At 39.7% G+C, this 23695-nt stretch overlaps 2 protein-coding genes across 5 annotated transcripts in view; both read right to left on the bottom strand.

The window, feature by feature from the left end:
• The window catches only part of DRC1 (dynein regulatory complex subunit 1), a 38427-nt gene extending 37516 nt beyond the window's left edge, over positions 1-911 (bottom strand). For all 3 annotated transcript variants that reach the window (XM_086325938.1, XM_086325939.1, XM_086325937.1), the window contains exon 1: positions 689-911. Coding sequence is in view for 1 of the 3 variants with exons in the window: in XM_086325937.1 (XP_086182063.1) it covers positions 689-843 (155 nt within the window). In the remaining 2 variants the exon portion in view is untranslated. The remainder of the gene's footprint in view (positions 1-688) is intronic.
• Positions 912-10837: 9926 nt separating this feature from the next.
• Positions 10838-23695, bottom strand: part of SELENOI (selenoprotein I) — a 41222-nt gene continuing 28364 nt past the window's right edge. For both annotated transcript variants that reach the window (XR_015136551.1, XM_086325936.1), the window contains exons 7-10: positions 18421-18469; positions 16240-16420; positions 14839-15021; positions 10838-12859 (exon numbers count right to left, since the gene is read on the bottom strand). Coding sequence is in view for 1 of the 2 variants with exons in the window: in XM_086325936.1 (XP_086182062.1) it covers positions 12761-12859; positions 14839-15021; positions 16240-16420; positions 18421-18469 (512 nt within the window). In the remaining variant the exon portion in view is untranslated. The remainder of the gene's footprint in view (positions 12860-14838; positions 15022-16239; positions 16421-18420; positions 18470-23695) is intronic.

Here is a 23695-nt window from a genome sequence, read left to right as displayed (position 1 = left end):
CCTTGTGTCCAAAGGCCGGCAGACAACAAGAGAAGCACCGTCTTGGCAAGGCAGCTGACCCTGACCAGCAGGACGAGATATAAGTGCTGTTACACAGGGCGGGTGTTCAGGCGGTCACGGGTTCACGCAAACTCCCCTCGGTCCCCCTTCTTAAGACAGGCCACAAAGTCTGTGAGTGGACGCGGGTGGCAACCCCAGCCTGAGAATGGTATGGTTATCAGCCTCAGACCCTGCAGGAAAAGGGTTTTGTGTCACACAACCAGTTAAGCCACTGAGACCAACAGAAGTGATAGCCGAGGTCTGCTCTGTAACCCCTTGTGGAAGGAAGGCAGGCTGGGAGGCAAGGAAGAAAGAAAGACCTCGGAGGACAGGTCATGAAGCCCCAACATCTTCAGGTACGGCCCACAGTGCCTGGCGCAGCAGGCTCTCCGTGAACGTGCTGGAGGGATTCCTTTTCCATCTTTCACTTTACTAAGTGTATCCAGTGCTTTAATATCACATACTTTATTTGGACCTTCTGGTAGAAAAGTTTTCTATCTCATCAAGAAGCAAGACCAGCTCACACGTAGGGCACGCGAGCCCCTCACTGCAGGGGCTCCGGCGTGGAGAAGCCACCACCTCATTCCAGCACTTGGGTCACCCGCACCCTGGGCGCTCCTCGGAAGAACGCGTCCAAACCCTGACTCACCGCCTCCGAGCTTCCAGGCGCGCCGCGATGCGCAGGCGCCGGGCCTGGATCCGCTCCTGAGGATTATCAGAATGTATGGAGGGTCCGAGAATTGGGGGGGCTAAATGTTCCTCCTCCTTCTCCTCCAGGACCCCCAAGGATCCCGGCGGATTCATGGCAGGTGCCTTCCGCCCCCCGGGCAGCCCTGCCTGGACCACCTTGGGACTACAGCTTGGTTACTAACAACCAAGCTGTTGCCAGGGAAATGCAGTCACCTGACCCGCAGCTGGCGTGGTTGCGCGCGCAGCCACTAAGGCCGGGCGCACTGGTGTACATAGCGCTGTTATCTCAGTTTGGGGCTTTATTCCTCCTTGCCGCAATTACGGTGAGGACTGTATTGAATCCCCCATTAAGGCTCAGGTGGTATTAACAGGGGCTGGAAGACTTCAGAACTGAACCAAGTTGTGATTCATCACTTACCGACCCTATGATTAATTCTTCATCCATCAAATAAAAAATCCTCAAAATCACCATATTCATCTAATGTAATTCAATGTCTACTCTATGCCAATCACTGTGCTAGCTCCGAGGATCCAAGGGTTGTCCTTTCCTCGATGGAGGGGGTAGAATAATAGGTTCACTCAGAAATTCTGAACTAAAGTACATTGCACCCACCTGCCTGTCATCCATTCTTTTTTAAAATTAATGTATATAACTTTATTTTTGGCTGTGCTGGGTCTTCTTTGCAGCAGGGGTTTTTCTCTAGTTGCCACGAGTGGGAGCTACTCCTTGTTGCAGTGCATGGGCTTCTCATTTCGGAGCAAGGGCTCTGAGGCACAAGGGCTTTGGTGGTTGCCGCCCCTGGGTGCAGTAGTTACAATCTCCAGGCTCCAGAGCACAGGCTCAATAGTTGCAGCACAGAGACTTAGTTCTTTCGTGGCATGTGAGATCCTCCCAGATCAGAGATCCAACTTTTGTCTCCTGCACTGGCAGGCAGATTCTTTACCACTGAGCCACCAAGGAAGCCTGTCATCCATTTCTGTTTGAGCTCCTACTCTTGTGTATTCAGCCTCTATCGACTGTAGAATGTGAAAAACCCCTGCCATCAATAAATTTATATCTAACAAGGAACTGTTATCTTCTGTAGCGGTTTTCAGTAGGGTTACACTCCATCACTACCCGCAATCACATACAGAAAAAGGAGGAGAGCAGAGAAAAAAAGGTAGGAAAGGGAATGAGGCGGGGAGGAATGAAAGTTAAGAGCACAGAAGCACATTTAAACTTTGGAGGGAGCACTGTCCCTTGAAAAGCACTATTTCCTGGGTGTTTTGTACGTGTCAAATGTCACATTGTGACAAAAAATGCACAGTGCTTATGTAGCATTAAGACCCATTCGAAAACAAGCAGGATAACATTTGATTGAACCTTGTCCCACTGGCCTGAGAGACTCTCAGAAAAGTGCCTAGGGTAGTAAGAAATTGCAGACAGGCCCTGCCACCTTGGGTATGGTGCAACTTACTGTTTTCTCACCTGTACTGCCTGCCTACTCAAATCACAAGCAACAGTGAAGCCAAAGAAAATAAGCCCCTTGTGAATAAGCCCTACCCAGCGGCAAATGGAGTTTTCTTTTTTAAATTATTTTTTCCAAGCGTGCAAGGGGTAGGCAGATTTAAGAGCACCAATATCTTGGAGCAGCTAAATCCAACAGCTGCCTGGATCCTTGTCCCGTATGTAGCCAGGGTGAGGAGTCTGGAGGGTGCAGGAGGAGTAGGTATTTGCTTCTGGGCCTCAGCCCTCTGCCAGACCTCTCTCCCCTTTAGTTGTAACCTCAAGCATTACAATAAACTTCCTTGGGGCCAAGGAACCAGAGGGGCGATGCATAGTTCTGACCGCTAACTCCTCCAGGTCCTGGGCCATGACTTCACCATCTGGGAGAAGAGAAACAAGTACCACCGTGTGTGCATGTCAGCGGCTGGGAGTAGGATACCTAAGAAAGTCTGTGGGGATTGGCTGTCATACAAGAGATGGCAGAGAGTGCAAAGGTATCAGAAAAAGTCATAAAGAGCAATCAATAGGATGCTTGGCTAAGAGCCAGCCATTTTTTGTGATAAGGATGCTGAATCCCTTTTTTGCTGTTTGAGCTTTTAATAAAAGGCTTGTGCCTTTTTCCCCCTTTGCTCCGTATCTGGGCAGCAGATTTAAACAAACAAACAAAAAACCATGGGAATTCCCTAGTAGTTTAGTGGCTCAGTGGTAAAGAATCTGCCTGCAGTGTGCAGGAGACACTGGAGGTGTGGGTTCAATCCCTGGGTCAGAAAGATCCTCTGGAGAAGAAAATGGCAACCCACTCCAGTATTCTTGCCTGGAAAATCCCACAGAGGAGCCTGGCGGGCTACAGTCCACGGGGTCACAAAGAGTCAAACTGAGTGACTAAGCACTGACTGCCCTTAGTGGTTAAGACTCCACACTGCCAAAGTAGGGGCACAGGTTTGATACCTGGTTGGGGAACTAAGATCCCACATGCCATGTGGCACAGCCAAAAGATAAACAAAAAACCCTGGGTGCTCCCTTCTCTGGTGGAAGGTTCCACCTGTGTGTGCTGGCTCTACCTTCCAACCATAGTAACACCCCAAGCCAGTGTCTTTCTGGCTCTTTACGGCCATTTTCCAACCAGCTGGAAGGTCTTCACTGCTGTTACAGACAGTCTCAATTATACAAATAACAAACCTTTTTCATAGGTGTGGAGGAAAACAATACTCTCATTCACTACTGAAAAGACGTTTTAGGACAGTTTGCCAGTATCAATAGTTTAGAAGAGCGTATGTATTGAGTAGGCAATTCTACGTAAAAGAATTATCCTTGAGAGATAATAGGTCTAGGATACAACCCCACAGGGTCAAAATTACATGAGTAACTTTTTGAAGTTTAGATAGACCCAAGCTGGTTAGCCCTGCTGCCAGGCCCATTCTAGGTGTTTGAGGTTTGCATTCAGAAGGAAAGGGGTAACTGCTAAGGCAACCAAGACGCTGGGAGGGCAGGGGATTAAGAAAACATAAGCCAGAGAATTAGCCTGGGTTAAAATATGGGACTTTTCCTCCCTCACCTCCTTTAAACCTGCTACAGAAAATTTTGAATGCCCACTGCCAGAACTGGGAGATCAATTCTGATGGTTTTAAAAAAAGGAATATTTTCCTCCGAAGCAATGTTAGAAAATATGAGTTTTTATGAGATATATATATATATGTGTGTGTGTGTGTGTGTATATATATATATATATATATATATATATATATATAAGCAACAGTTAGAACTGGACATGGAACAACAGACTGGTTCCAAATAGGAAAAGGAGTACGTCAAGGCTGTATACTGTCACCCTGCTTATTTAACTTATATGCAGAGTATATCATGAGAAACACTGGGCTGGAAGAAGCACAAGCTGGAATCAAGATTGCCAGGAGAAATATCAATAACCTCAGATATACAGATGACACCACCCTTATGGCAGAAAGTGAAGAGGAACTAAAAAGCCTCTTGCTGAAGGTGAAAGAGGAGAGTGAAAAAGTTGGCTTAAAGCTCAACGTTCAGAAAACAAAGATCATGGCATCCGGTCCCATCACTTCATGGGAAATAGATGGGGAAACAGTGGCAAACTTTATTTTTGGGGGCTCCAAAATCACTGCAGATGGTGACTGCAGCCATGAAATTAAAAGACGCTTACTCCTTGGAAGGAAAGTTATGACCAACCTAGATAGCATATTCAAAAGCAGAGATGCTACTTTGCCAACAAAGGTTTGTCTAGTCAAGGCTATGGTTTTTCTTGTGGGCATGTATGGATGTGAGAGTTGGACTGTGAAGAAGGCTGAGCGCCGAAGAATTGGTGCTTTTGAACTGTGGTGTTGGAGAAGACTCTTTTGAGAGTCCCTTGGACTGCAAGGAGATCCAACCAGTCCATTCTGGAGATCAGCCCTGGGATTTCTTTGAAAGGACTGATGCTAAAGCTGAAACTCCAATACTTTGGCCACCTCATGCGAAGAGTTGACTCATTGGAAAAGACCCTGATGCTGGGAGGGATCGGGGGCAGGAGGAGAAGGGGACAACAGAGGATGAGATGGCTGGATGGCATCACTGACTCGATGGATGTGAATCTGAGTGAACTCCAGGAGTTGGTGATGGACAGGGAGGCCTGGCGTGCTGTGATTCATGGGGTTGCAAAGAGTCGGACACAACTGAGCGACTGAACTGAACTGAAAGTTTAGGTGCACTAAATGTGGGTTATTAAGTTCTTGAGCAATTAGCCTGGAAAATTAACACCATACATTAGTACTCTCTATATGGGAAGATGGTTTCTGTTTTTAAACTTTATTTTGTATTGGGGTACAGCTGATTAACTGTGTTGTGAAAGTTCAGGCAAACAGCAGGGGGACTCAGCCATACATATACATGTATCCATTCTCCCCCAAACGCCCTTCCCATCCAGGCTGCCACGTAACATTGAGCAAAATTCCCTGTGCTATACAGTAGGTCCTTATTGGTTATCCATTTTGAATGTAGCAGTGTATAAATGACCTTCCCAAACTCCCTGACTATCCCTTCTTCCAGGCAACCATAAGCTTGTTCTCTAAGTCTGTGAACCTCTGTATTATAAGTTCATTTGTATAATTTCTTTTCAGACTCCACATATAAGGGGTGTCATATTATTTCTCTCTCCCTTTCTTACTTCACTCAGTATGACATTCTCTAGGTCCACGTTATGTTGCTGCAAATGGCATTATTCCATTCTTTTTAATGGCTTAGTAATACTCCATTGTATATATGTAACACATCTTCTTTATCCATTCCTCTGTTGAGGGACATTTAAGTTGCTTTCATGTCTTGGCTATTGTAAACAGTGCTGCAATGAACACTCGGGTGCGTGGATCCTTTCAGATGGTATTTTTCTCTTGATGTATGCCCAGGAGTGGGATTGCAAGGTCATATGGTAGCTTTATTTTTAGTTTAAGGAACCTCCACACTGTTCTCCACAGTGGCTGTACCAATTTACATTCCCACCAATAGTGTAGGAGGGTTATGTGAAGATGTTTTTCCGTATGAAACAATCACCTTACAAGCTAATGTAAGTGTGATTCAGTTATTATGAGAACAATAAATACTGCCTAGTATCCAGTTCTGGGAGGATCATAGCAGTATATTATGAAAAGCTGTTCCTGCCACCTTCCTAGTACTTTGCTCTCTGAAACAAGTCACAGGATTATAGAACACCCAGGAGCAAGCAGGCTGATCAAAAACAAAACAAAACCTTTTAAAATTCTGCTCAAAATTAACCAGTGATTCTCTGAGACAAGTGACTGGACACTTTTTCTTCCCCAGAACTCCCCTCCCCTTTTGCACCTACCAAGGAAAAACAAAGACAACAATGTGAAAATAATTAAAAGGATTTAAAAACCATTTACTCTTTACTTTTATTACAATAAATATTTATCCATAATAGAGTTAAAACAATTTTAAATTAAAACCTACTGCATTACTTTTGGGTTTCACAGCAGCAGAAATAAAACATAAATTCAGTTGAGAGCGCAAGGCTTCCAGAATCCAGTGGCAAGAAACACAGGTCTTGATTATGTGGGCGAGCAATGGGGACCGGGAATACCGATGACACAAAACGAATGGTGAAATGCACATCTGTACCCTGTTTGCACATCAAATTACCTAAGACCTCACAACATTCCAGCTAAGGAATTTAAGCAAGTGGTGACATCCCGTTTCCCACAAAAGCTAGAGTTTTCCCCCATCAAGCCCAAGAGCACAACTGCTCCAAGCACTGCCTTCTGGCCAGGAATGGGCCCCACCATCATTCAAACCCTGGAAGCCTCAACTCTGGTGGAAGCAACCATCTTCTCACAAGTTTTCTGACTCACACAATCCCTGGTGAAAGGGAAGCGGAAAATGACATGTCGAGGCCTTTCTTGGGGACTAAGATGAAAGGCAAGAAGGAAAGACTGGAGATGCAGATAAGGAACAGGCTTCTCAGAGTTACAGGGTACATGCAGATTAAGTCAACATGAAGAAACAGTCAGTCTGGTGAGGGCTTATCATCTTGCTGATAATCAAGAGTAGACTGCGCATACATACGAATACATTATACATATATATGCACAAAGAATATATGTATACATATTAAATATGTAGGCATCCACACACCACACATAACCAGATAAAATAAATGCTATGTTATTTGCTACGAACACGGGCAAGTCCTAAGTAGACCAATTATAAACATGTTCAATTAAACTACTTGAAAGGGAAAATAACTTTGTGTTCCTTTCAACTTCTCTCACATATTCCATTTGTAGCAGACACATTCCAGTTACTTAAGTGGTATTGTTTCTAGGTACCTAAGGGGATGGAAATCATCCTTCTGTTTCAGAATACTACAGAAAGCAAACTGCAATAGGACCAGGCTATACAAATCAATAATTGATTTGGCCATGATTCCCACCACCTATTCTTAGTCACAGGACATGAAACCTTACTCAGAAAAGCGTCAATTTCTTTTCCTACCATTGGCTACAAATTTAATCTATTCTGTTAGATGGGAGGGGAAAGGGAGAATGCAGGTCGAAAGGAGTTTACACCTCAGCAACTGTTCACTGCCTTCCACTTTACCCAGAGGAAATACTACTTAAAAAAAAACAAACTCTGAAATTTAGAGTTTAATACTGAATTCTGCTTTCTTGGAACATTCCATAAAAAGCAAACGATTACCTGTAGCTGGGTTTTTGTCTCCTGAATAGCTGCTCTAATGGGATAAGTTATTTAAACAAAATAACCCACCCAAAAATGTTCATACTGTGGGCAGTCTTAATTAGTACTTACTAAAATAAGTCTGATACAGAATGAGAATGATACCAGTAATTCAAACAGATTCATAATGCAGCATTCATGGACCTCATAAAATTAAAACAGGCCCCTCCTATAATCTGATTAGTAACATGAAGTACTGAACATGGTTCTAGTCAAGAACTTACTCCGTGTATGTTTCAATAAAAACCAAAATCAATTCCTATTCTGTTATCCACAGAAACTGCTTAAGAAAAGACTTTAGCCTAAGAGTCACAAGGCATCCACAGCATTTAGCCACTCTGTGGGTCTCCAAAAGTGTCTGGTTACAACGTAGCATTAGGTACTCCATGATGATGATCCAATTCATATGCTTTCAAAATAACACTACCCTGATTGAATCTGGTTTTCTAAGAATCATTCTATGAAAAGACAGACAATGTGAATGGCCTGTAGGAGACCAGACAATACTTCTGTGTCCAAATGGACTCTCCCTAAGACAAGCCCTTGTTAAAATATTCTAAAATCAGTCCATGTGCCATTTTCCAATTCTGGGAATCTGGCCTTTCTCTCCAAATGCAATATAACCCACTCACTCAGGCCACTTGTGAAAAAGGCCGCAAATGCCAAAACTTCTTATGCTACCCGAAATATTAGTTCATTTAAGGTATGTCTGAAAAAAGAGCAAGTATCTGCTTAAAAACAATTGGCTAGATTACTGTCTTTCGCATATTTATTAAAAAGGAAAGCATTACTAGCATGCAGCTTTAAAAGGTTGTTTACCGTGCACCACAGAAACAATGGAGATGAATTAGCCAATAAGTCCAATTCCCACGGCTCCACACAAAGGAAAAAGTAAACACACTGCCACTTTCTCTGGAAAAGCTAGACAACCATGATTTACCATATATCCTAAAGCAACTGTCTGCCAACACGTCACGTATCTGTACCACTGTCAAACATGGAAAGTAAAATACACAAATCACATGGGTTACACAATAAAGGAAAATCTGAAAATTACTCAAGCTTCCTAAAATGTACAGGACATCATACTTTCAAGTTTCACAGTGATTAATTTAACACCATTTTACTGTTAAAACTGTCACTTAAAAGGTACATGTCAAAGTGCTTCAAATGCAGCATACTAAAAAATCTCCCTGGAAGTTTCTAGTACTGGCAGCTCACTGAAGACTATTCACCCACAGGGTGTTCAAGAATGGACATGTGGCCTTACAAGCACACCTCATGGGACAAAGAAAATTTCAATCTGATTTCACAAATTTCCTATAGCATGCTCCAGCAAGTCCAGAACTGAAGTCAAGATAAAGGCCACTCTAAACACAGGAATCAGCACCATCAAAGATTTCTGTATCTGTTTTTGGCTTACTGGCAGACCCAAAGTCAAAAGATCTAGTCCTTCAGATTTACTTTGTTATCTCTGGCACATTCCCACTCCTTGCCTAGGTGAGAGATCTAAGGCCATCAAGGAAATCTGAATGTGGCAGGGTACAGGGGGCGACAAAGCAAGTGGAGTCTCTGTCCCAGGTGGTGGCTGGTTAAAGGGAAACCCAGGGGAAGAAAGAAGAGGAAGAGTTGCAAACAGGTTTCCTGTTAAAATATTAAGGGGAGAAGTAGTCTCTGATTCAAACACTTTCACATTACTTTTTCATTCTCCATAGATTACAGAATCAAAGCCTGCTTTGGAAAGCAAAGTGAAAAGTGAAAGTGAAAAACGCTCAGTCGTGTCCGACTTTGTAACCCCATGGACTATGTCCATGGAATTCTTCAGGTCAGAATATTGGAGTGGGTAGCCTTTCCCTTCTCCAGGGGATCTTCCCAACCCAGGGATCGAACCGGTGTCTCCTGCATTGTAGGCAGATTCTTTACCAATTGAGCTATCAGGGAAAGCAAGATGTGTTCCAAATGCTTTTGGACTGACTACAACATAAATTAATTCTTTGAAAACTGAACACTTAGGAAACTTTCAAATTCACATTTGAACTTGAAATTAATGGAGGAAGGACAACTTAAATTGTGACAGTTTTGAACTGTGCACTGCAGTACCATCACTGGGCACTGAAGTGATCTCTTCTTCCCCTTCAAGTAGACACCATCTATGCTTGCTTTCTCCTTTGCATGTTCCCCGACTGCCCAGGCTCCAGGTCATGATCAGTATTCTTTCAGGAACTAATTAGAACTGCGGCAACCCTAGACAGGCACTCCTCTTCCCAAGAGCTCTATATTAAAATAGATAACATGTTGGTAATAGTACTGTAACATTCTAGGCCATAATCAGAATCAAATCTTCTTTTTAAAATTTAACCATGATATTATTAAAATGCCAGGAAAGACTATTTTACTTCTTGATTTGGAAGTTATTCACTCTATTACCCTTAAGACCAAAACCCATGAATTACATCTCTTACACATTAAGGGAGGAATGTTGGTTAAATTGTGGCGATTTTAAACTGTATGTAGATTACACTAAGACCATGAATGTTATTAAAGGATCATAAAAGGCAACATGAATATACTGAGATATTTTTTAGATTTTTCTATCCTATGCCCCTCCTCAAACATAGGGGAATTTTCTGACAAGCATGAAAGGACATTTTTCATACCATAACCTGAAAAGAAACTTCCTACAGGTCTAGGTAACTTTGGTCAGAAGAAACACAAAGCAAACCTCTGGCCTGGCTAAGGCACTCTGTTCTGAAATGGACCGAAAACATGCATGCATGACCAATTATGCCACTTGCTCCCCAAAAGGCAGCTCAGCATATGCTAGGAGAAAGGCTGGGGTGTGAACGCACCCCAAAATATCATGCATAAGCCTGAAACACCTTTTATACTTTGGAAATGTTATGATCACTGGCGATGATGTCAGTTCACAGAGCTCTTTCTAACCAAGTCCTGCTTCAGTTGCTAAACCATACATGACAAATATGGGCTTTCCTCACGATACACTTCAAGACAGCAGACTAAACCAAAAAAAGGAGTCAACAGTACATTAAAGAGTTGCAAGTCCACAGTATTCTGAAACAGTTACTCACTTTTCATCTTTTATCTTCCTAACATCCATCTTTTTTCATCTCATGATGCCAATGAAACTGACTACAGCATAATTCTTAACTACCACGGGGAAACATGTTATCAAGTATAGGCACAAAACAATTTTCAAATAAACCTGATGCAACAGAAAAAGAGCAGAAACACACTTTGAGGTAAAAGAGACCCAAAATTACAGGACATGACCCTATGCCAGAAATAAAGGGTATTTTTTTTTTTTTTTTTTTTTACTATACTGTACAAAGTGACGAAAGCCTGTGGTCCAAATTTGCCATTTCATAAATATTTTTCAGCTCTTACATAATACAGATGAATCTCATTTTTGTATACAAAGTCAACAAAACAATAAAATGATTAGCTTAAAATCTTAAAGCAAAGCTTTGTTCCCGGCCCAAATTAACACTTTATCCAGTTCGATTTTACAGATGACACAGAACAAGGTATACAAAAATAAAAGAGTTACTTTTACTTAATCAGTTCATTCTCTGACCTCCATGATGGCAATTTAAATAAACATGGAATCACTATCCATATTCTCCTGTGTTAGTTTCCCAACTATTTTCGGTGTTCATTTTTGTCTTAGAGAAAGTCACGGAATATACCTCAACCTTTACAATTTTTAAAAAATTGAGTACAGTCAGCTCCGTGATGCTTCATTTCTAATAACTTGATGACAATGATTACAGTTCACAAATTTAAAAACTGAAATAATAATTACGTGGTTATTTTTACAAAGTGGCAGATTAAAATCCAACAAAAGAATACACTATAATTAAATTTAATGATGGGCACATTTATAGATTAAATAATGATTATGGTTTTAATTACATTATCAACACAGTGGTGCCTATTTTATCCAAGTGCAATCCGTCCAAAAAAAAGGGTTTAAGATACACTCTTCATTCAAGCACAAACTTCATTCAGTGGAAAATAAAAGAAAACCAGCCAGTAAATTTCACCACCACCAAATTAAGGAGACAAAATCAGAATGAAATAGAATATCCACATTCATGAAAAGCTGTGATCATAAAACAATCATATGAAAGTCAAAAGAGATTTTTAAGTTTGTCAGTAAACCTCAAAAATTATTCCAAGTCATATTAAAGGGTGTAAATACTCAGTAAGGCATATATATCAAAATTTTTCTTCAGGTGGAGAAGTGAACAAGTTGGAGAAGAGAGAAGTTCTCTCTATGTCTTTATCTTGTATGAAATAAAAAAAACAGCACTATTTCCTCCACAGAAATCTAGTTTCGCAGCAACGTTCACAGTAGTAATTTCACAGTGAGGTTCATGAGATTCCTAACTCCTAAGAAGCTTTTTTTCTTATAAGGAAGTTAATCTATGTTCCTCACAAGTAATTATTCTAAGAATGGGGCTATCACATGCATTCATATGATCATAGTTCACAGGCACCAAATCTCAGCAACTTGTAGCTGAGGGGAAAAAATGCCACGTTTAAACACTGAACCATGCCAATGAGTGAGCCATAATTACAATCCATTCTCTATTAAGTCTCAATAAAATATTTTTCTTTAAAAGAAAATTAAACCACTTATCAAGATCTGTTCCATAACAAAGAGAGCCGGAATACTAGAGAATTTAAATATATATATATATATATATATATATATATATATATAAGCTCTCTTAGCACATGAGGACAAAAGGCATTTCCATGGGAAAGTGAAACCAGTATTTGGCAACTGTATATTGTTCTCTAATCATTTGGCATTCTTGCTGAAAGTGACTTGCTCTTATCTTTTCCCTATATTAGATTTGGGGTACTGATAGCTTCCACAGCTAAAGACTTACTACTAAGTACCAAATATGAAAACACGTTGGATCCTCTGAATGTTATCAGTGTTCCTAAACAAATATGAGGGTTTGAAAAATAAAATCCAAGCATCTTTAACTCTGTATGAACCAAAACATTATGGACTCCTAAACTACAAGGAACATTTTGCTGGGCTATTACGTTTAACCAAAACAACACATGGTTTTATAAAAAAGTAAGCTGGGAGTTAATAGGTCCAATATTCCACAAGTTCAGATATGTATCATTCCTGCTGTCCAAGTACCACACACACACTGAGTTCCCATGTCTGTTAAGTAGATCAGTTTAGTTCAACGGTGATGGATGAATATTTACAAGCATCTTATTTACAGTACTTCTTTTTGTAGATTACAGGCCAATATTCTTTTCTTCTACTCCTAGTCAATCCGAGTTTGGTTTTCTCAAGGAGAAGGGGTAAATGTGAAAATGGTTGCTCAGCTGCTTTACCTATAGAAAACCAGAACATGAGGCAATGACAAATACATACATAATTTCTTTAAAATGCATACAGAATTCATCCTCTGGAAACAATTTACTGGCACGGCAAAAATCATTAGAAATGAAGAGGTCTCCCTAGACTAGGATAGCAGTAGAACTAGCTGGCTAAGTGAGTACCAGAACTATCCTGGGAGAGTTAGGACTTACACCTGGGTCTGCCCAACTTCAAAATCTAGTCTTTGCAGAACCTCCCAGACCACAGAGCCTTACATTCAAATCTACTGCAAAACTATAGGATTAGTTGATTTATACTATCTAGCAGATCAAATATTTACATATATGGTTAGAGTCAATGTTCACCTTCTTACAATGCTTCTAGGTAGTCAGATGTGTAAATTTTTGATGGTTTAAGCCATGTTAGTTAGGGTATCCCTACTAGAGGGTAGGCAAGAGCAAGGTAATGTGCCAGCTAGCAAGTATTGTTTACTTAGTACTTCTTAGTTTCATTCTCATTCTTAATATTTACATTTCAATAGAAGTAATGAATGTTTTTGTGTGGTTCAGCAAGTTTTACCTTCTGGTCAAAAGTTGTAGAAGTGTTAAGAGAGTAGAAAGACAGTCAAAAAAAAAAAATGTTCCTGGAATTTTTTTCAGTTAGCGTGTGCTTTTATTTATTTTCCAGATTTTTAACAACAAAAATGTACTGCCTTTGTAATTTAAAGATAAACATGTTTTGGTTTGGTTTGGCGTGTGTATACGGAGTGTATGTTTTCTGAAGATAGACTTCTGAAGGATCACAGATAAAAGCATTATGAAAGACACTGGCAACTGTATTCTACTTCATGCACATGACTGATTAATAACAGAATAAAAGCCTAAAAATGTTGATATAAAGCATGTAACACTAAATTTGCATGAGCAAAATCCTAAATGACTATGTCTTTGTGTCACAATTCATAGACTTATCATGGTTTTTTTTTAATGTACTTTGTTTCAACAAATATAGGCTACTTTGGGGAGAAACACTAAGGGAAGAAACATACACAAGGTATAAAAAATTATCAAACATGACAGGCGTCCTGTTTAAAACATATATAGAAATAAAGGCATTTTGTTTCTCAAATTGATCCACAGCAAGGTTCTTTTCAAAACAAACATATCAAATAGAAGTATTTTTAAAGCCATAAAAATATGAATATCCTCCACATGACCTGACTGCTATGAAATTATCCTCAAAAAACAAAGCAAATGAAGGAAAAAACATTATTACAGGTTGTTCACTCCAACTTTATTTGTAATACTGAAAATCTGCAAAGAATCTAAATGATTAAAATAACTGGGTCACGGTTAAGCAAACTGACATTAAGTAATTTCCTTGACGGAACACTGTACAGCAATTAAAAATCATAAATACAAGACCATGCTAAGATATGTAAAATAATTACAAAACAATGCTAAAGTGTAAGGAAAGAGGAAATAAACTGCATGGTTCTGACTTTCATTTTATTATATGGTTCTTGGTCCATTTGTCCTGAAAGCAGTTTCTTATTTTAGAAGAGAATATTAAGGTTTGCAGAAGATTTCTTAAACCTACTTTCTTCTGTATTTCCTCTCATGAAAATGTGCCTAAAGCTAAAGAAGCGAGTTTAGAAACAGATAATCAACAAATGGGATTACTTTGTCCAATATAATTAAAAGTGCCAAAAAATAAATAAATAAAAGCGCAAAAGAGCTTATAATTCTATTACTGAGGAAATGGTTTACAATTCTTCTCATTTAGAAACAAGAACTAATCCTTCACAATAATTACCCAGCTTTTAAATTATTTGTAGTTTAAAACACTACAACAATATCTAGAATCATACACCTGGATATTATCCCAAAATTCTTCCAGTTACTCTAATAAGCAAGCTTCTTCTGAAATTTTCTCTCACCTGCATTCCACTATTTAAGAACCAAATGAACCAATTCTGCCCTAGCTTACTCACCACTCGTACTCCATAGTGGATGTGGGCCAAAGTGAAAGCAGCCGTTAGCGTAAACAGGAGAATGCTCTCAACGTAAGGGGTTACTCCTACATTCACCACCATGACAATCACAAAAAGAGGAAGCAGCAACCAGTTCAAAGTCGGGCACCGGGTACTGCTCATTTGACAAACAATCAGCTGACACTGGAAGTTATTTAAAAGAAAGAGAGAATAATAATTTAATTAAAGCTCTAGTCACTCCAACACTTAAAAAGCATTCAAACAGTTGAGCCAAGATATGTATTAAAACATTACATTATTGTCAAGTTCCATAATTCTCAAATGCTCAGGAGTTCAACTGGACAGCTAGCTACCCCAGCCTCCAAACCTGCAGACCCTCAGACTGGAAGATAATTCAGTAAGGATGCCATAAGAAGGCATTCTCCTACTCGATTAACAGTTTGGATAAAATAAATTGCTCCCAATTTTAAGATTCTATGATATATATGAAAATAATTCTTTCAGAGCAGCCTCCCCAGCACCACACAACTCAATTTCTTCTAGGTGATGAGGAGATGCTACCTCCAATTCAGTCATACTATCACAGAAAACACCTCAAGACCTCTTTGGCTCTCTCTACTTCAACACCTTACTCAAATATAGTTTTATTCCTTCAGAGATACTTTTTGTACAATATGTTAATGTTTTTAGATCTTTAGATGAAATCAGCGTGACCTGAAATAGTAAACACATGGTACAGACATAGAAACATAAACTTGGGGGCTAAGTTAAAAAATAAAACCTTATTAAGGATCTAGCCTGAGCTAGAGCACAGGCTTCCTGGCAGTTAGGACTACCAGGGTCTTTTCTCAACCCCTCCTGATCATCCCTCCCTGTCTGCACTCTTGCTGGGCTATAGCAGAGAAAGGGATTTTTTTTTTAACATATGCAGTATTTATTACAAAGTTTTTATTCTATTTTCTTAATTTAAAAACCAGTTGATTAAAAAATATGTGGGGTATACGTGTGTTTTTTTCTCTGCCAAAACCCCCTTCCAAGCTCCCTAAATTAATCATTAGATCTGCTGCCATTTCAACCACACTATTAATAATATTTAGAGTCTGAAAGGAATTATTCCATTAATTCTTCAGCAGGCAACTAAATCAAAAAATTTAAATGATGCCATGGTTCCAAAATACTACCGTGGTTTCCAAATCCTATTGGTTTTAAACAAAAATAAAATAACTTTCTGCATGTTCTGTATACTAACATGTTCTGCATGTTAGTAATTATCCTTTCAAATTTCTGACTATAACATCTTTAAAATCTGCTTATTCTAATACTATATAAGATTTCTCAAACTATCAAATTCTGTCTAATATTTCTTATTATGTGCTATGATTTTTAAAAGAAAAATCTTACTGTGCTGTTGGCAAAGGCTGTTCCAACCATTAAGTAGAACACTCTAGGGTGTAACTCTAAAATATCTGAAGGTGACAGGAGGATCCACGCTGTAGACAAAATGAATAGCAAACATGGAGAAAAGAAGGGAACCACAGCTTCATAGACTGAATTGTGTTTCAACGTGTTATTTTTATAGCTTCTGGAAAAAAAAAATCAAGTAATACAAGAACATTATTACATATAAAACTCAATACTATACTTGTATCTTTATAGTTTTCAAAGTACTTACACACTTATTCTCTTATATTTATTCACAGTAACCTCACAGGATAGGTAGAACCAACATTATTAATCCCATTTTAGAGGCAGGTTAAGTGAGGATGTAAGAAGCTAATTTACATAAGTGAAAGTGTTAGTTGCTCAGTCGTTTCTGACTCTTGTAACCCCATGGACTATATAGCCTTCCAGGCTCCTCTGTCCATGGAATTCTCCAGACAAGAATACTGGAGTGGGTTGCCATTTCCTTCTCCAGAGGATCTTCCCGACCCAGGGACTGAACCAGGGTCTCCTGCATTGTGGGTGGAGTCTTTACCATCTGAGCCACCAAGTTAATCCCATTTTTAGAGGCAGGTTAATCCATTTTAGGGCTTCCCTCATAGCTCAGTTGGGAAAGAACCCACCAGCAATGCAGGAGACCCCAGTTCGATTACTGGGTCAGGCAGATCCACCGGAAAAGTGATAGGCTACCCACTCCAGTATTCTTGTGCTTCCCTTGTGGCTAGCTGGTAAAGAATCTGCCTGCAATGCGGGAGACCTGGGTTCAATCTCTAAGTTAGGAAGATTTCCCTGGAGAAGGGAAAGGCTATCTACTCCAGTATTCTGGTCTGGAGAATTTAGTGGATTGTATAGTCCATGGGGTTGCAAAGAGTCAGACACGACTGAGCAACTTTCACTCAATTCCATTTTAGAGGCAGATTAAATGAGGATGTGAGAATTTAAATTTACATAATTTGGTACCAAGTGGCAGGGCCAGGACTAGAATGGAAGTCTTTTGATTCCCTAGTCTCATTTATCCACCTAGAAAAGTTTTATTATCTGGTCTGGATCCTATGAGATTACATTCTAATAGGAAAAACTAAAACGAACACAAAACCATACTACAAGAGTACCTCACAGGGCTGCTATGATACACAACTTAACAGTGAGAGACTCTGAACCGAGAGGGGCCACTGCATGTCTTGATGGCTCTGGGCACACAGGTGGTAGCACGCTCACACATGTCTGCTCATCTGAACTGAGCCCTCAGTCCTCATCCCAATTCAGCCAATAATTATATAACCTTGGGCAAGACACTGCCCAATCAGGACCACAACTTTAGAAGAATTATCTCAAATTATCTCTAAGGCTTTTAGAGCATTACATTTTATAACTTTTATGAATGACTGCCAGTGGTCATAAAGAGGGAGATTCAGAGAGACAGGATTGTGCAAGACAAATCTGAGCACTGAAAAATGAAGTGGAAAGTACAAGAAAATGTTCCAAGCAGAGGAAACAGGGAGTGGAGGAAAGAGTGGGAGCAAAAGTACTGAGGAAGGAAAGAACAAAATACATTCAGGTCACAGAAGGAAACTGAGTGTGCTGAGCCCAAGTGGAAATGTGCATAAATCAGAGAGATGGAACTCCACCAGGGCAAGTCCCCTCCCAACCCCTACCCGACTCCTCAGGCACGCCCCACTCTTCAGGAAGTTTGATATGGTGCTCTTTAAGAAGAGTCAGCATAGCTCCAGGGTTTGGTCTTCAACTATACAAGTTCAGAAATTTCATTTTATGATCATGCTAACTAAACTTACCTATTATCAACTTATTAAAACTTATAATCAATTCATAAAAAGAATGTAAACCTATGAATATTCCAATAGGAACATACTCTCTTCCAATTCACTCACCCAAAAAAATGACAAATTAGACTGATAAGCCCAAAACTGTTACTAAAAAACTAGTTCTGAGCTAGTTGTGTAGTTGAATTGACTACACAAGCCACTACAGGCAGATGATCCCAATCTCATTCTAGATTCAAAATACAGCTTCATAACCTTTTCAAAATGCCCAGATTTCAAAAGAAAGATCCTAAAATTCACCTAAATAACAATTTCTAAAGATTTTCATATTTCTTGTCCAATTAAAAAATAAAGTACTTACCTGAAAAAATTTAACAAACTCATTGGAAGAGTCACGCACAGTGCACAACCTGAAGGAAAGAACAATTAAATTATTATGAATTAATATTCAAGAGAGATTTTTATAATAATTGAATACATACAAAATATGTAATATTTTTAGATGCAACAATTTTCAAGTTCAGATTTACTTCTGTAATGAAACTAAATACATTTTTGAACAATATTTGCAACTGGAAGAGTGGCAGTAGTTTGGTGATTCATAGCAGAGACTCATGGAGCCAGAGTGGGTTGAATCTCAGTTGTGCCACCAATTGGCTATGGGACTTCAGGCAAATTAATTTTTTAGCGCCTCAGTTTCCTCTTTTATAAAATATAGATAATAATAGTAACAATCCCATAGGGTTTTGGGAATTAAATGAGTTATTACATGCAAAGACTCCTGGAACAGTACCTGATTTATAGTAAATTGCACCGTGTATGTTATTTATTGGAAGAGGGAACCATTAATATTAACAGATCCTGCTGCTTCCTTTACACTTATTTTTACCTCCCTGGCGTTCTTAATTTCTCCCCCTACTCTATACACTAATTCTTTCTCCTCAAAGCTAAAAAGACAGCCTTCCCAAGAAACATTATCATTGTTCCTGCTGTTCTCACTATCTACTATCTTACTCTGCTATCTCCTACAACCCAACAAACTTAACTTGTCTTTAACTCCTCAGCTGCTGCTGCTGCTGCTGCTAAGTCGCTTCAGTTGTGTCCGACTCTGTGCGACCACAAAGATGGCAGCCCACCAGGCTCCCCTGTTGCTGGGATTCTCCAGGCAAGAACACTGGAGTGGGTTGCCATTTCCTTCTCCAATGCATGTAAGTGAAAAGTGAAAGTGAAGTCGCTCAGTCATGTCCGACTCTTAGCAACCCCATGGACTGCAGCCTACCAGGCTGCTCTGCCCATGGGACTTTCCAGGCAAGAGTACTGGAGTGGGGTACTACTCCAGTACTTCTCCGCAACTCCTCAGCACTCAACATAATTCTGCCTCCCTTCTGCAGAAACTGTACTCTTGAAATTTATCAAGCTCTCCTACTCAGTTCAGTCGCTCAGTCATGTCCAACTCTTTTTGACCCCATGGACTACAGCACTCCAGGTTTCCCTGTCCATCTCCAATTCCTGGAGCCTGCTCAAACTCATGTCCATTGAGTCAGTGATGCCATCCAACCATCTCATCCTCTGTTGCCCCTCTTCTCCTCCTGCCCTCAATCTTTCCCACCTTCAGGGTCTTTTCCAATGAGTCAGTTCTTCCCACCAGGTGGCCAAAGTATTGGAGCTTCTTCAGCTTTAGCATCAGTCCTTGCAATGAATATTCAGGATTGATTTCCTTTAGGATTGACTGGTTTGATCTTATAGTCCAAGAGACTCTCAGTATCCTTTCTTCATTCCTGACTTCTAAGTAAGATGACTGGGCTGACCACCCACTAACTGCAATTCTTTCCTCTCGGTCTTGGTGATCCCATTTGCCCAGTGTTCCTGTCAGCCATCCAACCATTCAATGATGTCCTTTAATGGCAATCTCCCTCCTACATATTCCTAAATGACTGACTGAAGGTGCATCTACTCTCCCTCAGAGAATCTTCTCTTACAGCTTTAACCATAAGCTCCCTGCAGTTGACCCCAAAAATCTTAATACTTTTGGGCAAATCAGACAATCTCTCTGAGCTTCAGAGAAAACAACTGTGCCATAAGGATGGGCTAAATGATTTTCTAGGGACCCCTGAATCTTAAATTCTCTGATTCTGTGATCTGTAGTGATATAAAGTCCTAATCTTTTTCTGTTTCAAACTCCAAACCAATACATGTGGTAACTTTTGCACGTTTCATTTGGATATTTCCTTGTCACTCAATGTATTAGCCCATTCTGGATTCCCAGTGACTAAACTTCGCTTGGGGGTGGGGAGGTGTGTTGTCAATGCAGCTATGACATTAAGGAGCAAAGAGAGAAGAACATTCCTTCAAATAATTCCTAACACAACTTGCTAAAAACACATGGAAAAAAACTATAATTCAACAATCAGAAATCTCACCTCAAAAGAGGAATTACTCTGCTACTTCCAAGCCCAACTGGAACAATGTTCCCAGATTAGAAAATCTTAGAGGGAATGGAAGGAGAAGACAAGATGTCTTCAATGTCCTCAGAAACTTTCTGTAGCTTATTTCATGTTAAGCTGAGGAGCACTGGTAGGGAGCAAGGCTAAATGTATTAACCCAGAATCACTTGTAGCTTTCAAGCACTTAACTAAGATAAAATCTTAAGCACAGTAAGCATGTAGAAAGCCTGAGCTCTATATAGGCTGCCAAAGAAAAACACTGTATTTACTATTTCTTCTCTAAATGGTAAATAGCATTATGTGAACCAAGAACTTTCAGATGTCCAAGCTGGCTTTAGAAAAGGAAGAGGAACCAGAGATCATATTGCCAACATTTGCTGGAATCAAATGGAATCAAGCTGGAATCAAGACAGATGGGAGAAACATCAACAACCTCATATATGCAGATGATACCGCTCTAATGGCAGAAAGCGAAGAGGAACTAAAGAGCCTCTTGATGAGGGTGAAGGAGGAGAGTGAAAGAGCCGGCTTAAAACTAAATATTAAAAAAACTAAGATCATGGCATCCAGCCCCATTCAGTTCAGTTCAGTTCAGTTCAATCGCTCAGTCATGTCCGACTCTTTGCAACCCCATGAATCGCAGCACGCCAGGCCTCCCTGTCCATCACCAACTCCTGGAGTTCACTCAAACTCACGTCCATCAAGTTGGTGATGCCATCCAGCCATCTCATCCTCTGTCGTCCCCTTCTCCTCCTGGCCCCAATCCCTCCCAGCATCAGAGTCTTTTCCAATGAGTCAACTCTCTGCATGAGGTGGCCAAAGTACTGGAGTTTCAGCTTTAGCATCATTCCTTCCAAAGAAATCCCAGGGCTGATCTCCTTTAGAATGGACTGGTTGGATCTCCTTGCAGTCCAAGGGACTCTCAAGAGTCTTCTCCAACGCCACAGTTCAAAAGCATCAATTCTTCGGCGCTCAGCTTTCTTCACAGTCCAACTCTCACATCCATACATGACCACTGGAAAAACCACCCATTACTGCGTGGCAAATAGAAGGGAAAAAGGTAGAAAGAGTGACAGATTTCCTTTTCTTGGGCTCTAAAATCACAGCTGATGGTGACTGCAGCCATGAAATCAGAAGACGACTGCTTCCTGGCAGAAAAGCAATGACAAACCCAGACCATGTGTTGAAAAGCAGAGACATTAGTCTGCCAACAAAGGTCCACACAGTCAAGGCTATAGTCTTCCCAGCGGTCATGTACAGTTGTGAGAGCTAGACTGTAAAGAAGGCAGAATGCCAAAGAATTGATGCCTTCGAACTGTGGTGCTAGAGAAGCCTCCTGAAAGTCCCTTAGAGAGCAAGGTTTGATTTCAAACAAGATTTGAAATCAAACAAGGGAAATCAACCCTGAATACTCGTTGGAAGGACTGATGCTAAAGCTGAAGCTCCAGTATTTTGGTCATCTGATGAGAAGAGCCGACATATTGGAAAAATCCCTGATGCTGGGAAAGATTAAGGGCAGAAGGAGAAGAGGTTGTCAGAGGATGGAATGGCTGGATGGCATCACCAATGCAATGGACAAGAACTTCAGGAGATGGTGAGGGACAGAGAGGCCTGGTGTGCTGCAGTCCATGTGGTTGCAAAGAAACACAACTGGGCGACTGAACAACAACTCTAAGTAGTACTTGATGTACTTTCTGTAAAGAGTATTTAATTGTTAAATACTTATCTAGTAAACTCTATATATGAGAATGATAGAACCCACACATATGCAGACCTGCTTTTATTATTACCATAGGAAGGTCTAGACTTCATAATATAGGAAGCATGGGCTATCGAAAAGTTAGAATTCATAAAAAAGGATTGAGTAGAATGAGATGAACACCAAGGATAGCATGATCACAACAAATATTCTGGTTCCTCATCAGTGGTTCCTCATTTCTAGGCTTATTTATTAAATAAAAATTTCAATAAAAAACACCAAGACAAAAAATGCTTCAAGTAAAAAAAGACATAACAACAAATAAGAGGGAAAATGTCATTTATATCAAAACAAAAGATTACTATCCCTAATAAAATGCTTCTAAAAATAAAGGAAGTCATTAACAATCCTATAGCAAAAATTGACTAGAAAAAGATATAAATGACTCTCAAACACTAGGAAAGTTCATCCATAAGAGAAATGCAAATTAAAACTAAACAGATATATCATTTCTTATCCCAAACTGGCAAAAATCCAAAAGTGTGACAACATACTACATTGGGAAAACTAAATAACAGGTACTTTTATTTATGGGTGGTGGGAATTCAATATTAGACAACCCATATGGAAGGGAACAGAGCATTTAGTGAAACTGCACACCTCTGCCCTTTACTAACATGTCTACTTCTAGTGATCCCTTCCAAAATACCCTGGCAAAAATATGAAAAAGACGTTTACATGGACAGATGATTTACTTCAGCAATTTGTATATCAGCAAAAAACTGGAAATAACCCAAATGTCCATCAGTAGGAGGCTGTTTGAATAAACAATCGCACAATCACGCAACGAAGTACCAGGCATTTGTAGGAACAACTGAGGAAGATGGCTACACATCACTATGCAGTGATCTCTAAGATATACTATCACGTGGAGGGAAAACAAGAACACAGGTAATAAAATACGTATAGCAGGCTACCATTTATCCACAAAAGAGTGTGATAAAACCACACACGCACACTTACTTATAATAACAAAAAACAATGAAAGATTAAGTAAAAAATTAAAAACTAAGAATATGACAGAGACTAGACTTCTTTGAATATACCTTGCTTTATATATAGATCTGACTTTGTAATTATGTGAAAGGAAAAAGTAATCCCTAAAAATCAAAAGTAAAATGAAACAAACTTAAATGTACATATCCACAGAATGGGAACTTTAGACTATAATAACCCAACTGGGCATCTCCAGTGGAATAAACCATGAGGACAAATGGAACTGCAAAAAAATCAAAATCTTAAATGATTTTCGGTAATGATATCGTTGCTGATTTGGGTACTACATTCTGAGACTGTTATTGTTTTATGGAATAAAGCAAATGAATTTTTTGTGTCACTGAAAGCAAAGACTTTTGTCAGAGTTTAAAAGAAAAGCAAATATAAAATCAACAAAGTAAGATATCTATATTATCAAATTTGATTTGTATTTATTA

The sequence above is a fragment of the Bos grunniens genome, chromosome 11 (genome assembly GCF_055505025.1).
Source record: "Bos grunniens cultivar Pamir isolate PY7600 chromosome 11, Bosgru_T2T1.0, whole genome shotgun sequence".
NCBI classification, from domain to species: domain Eukaryota; kingdom Metazoa; phylum Chordata; class Mammalia; order Artiodactyla; family Bovidae; genus Bos; species Bos grunniens.
Note: the sequence above shows the minus strand (reverse complement) of the source record. Positions and strands in the feature narration are given on the sequence as shown.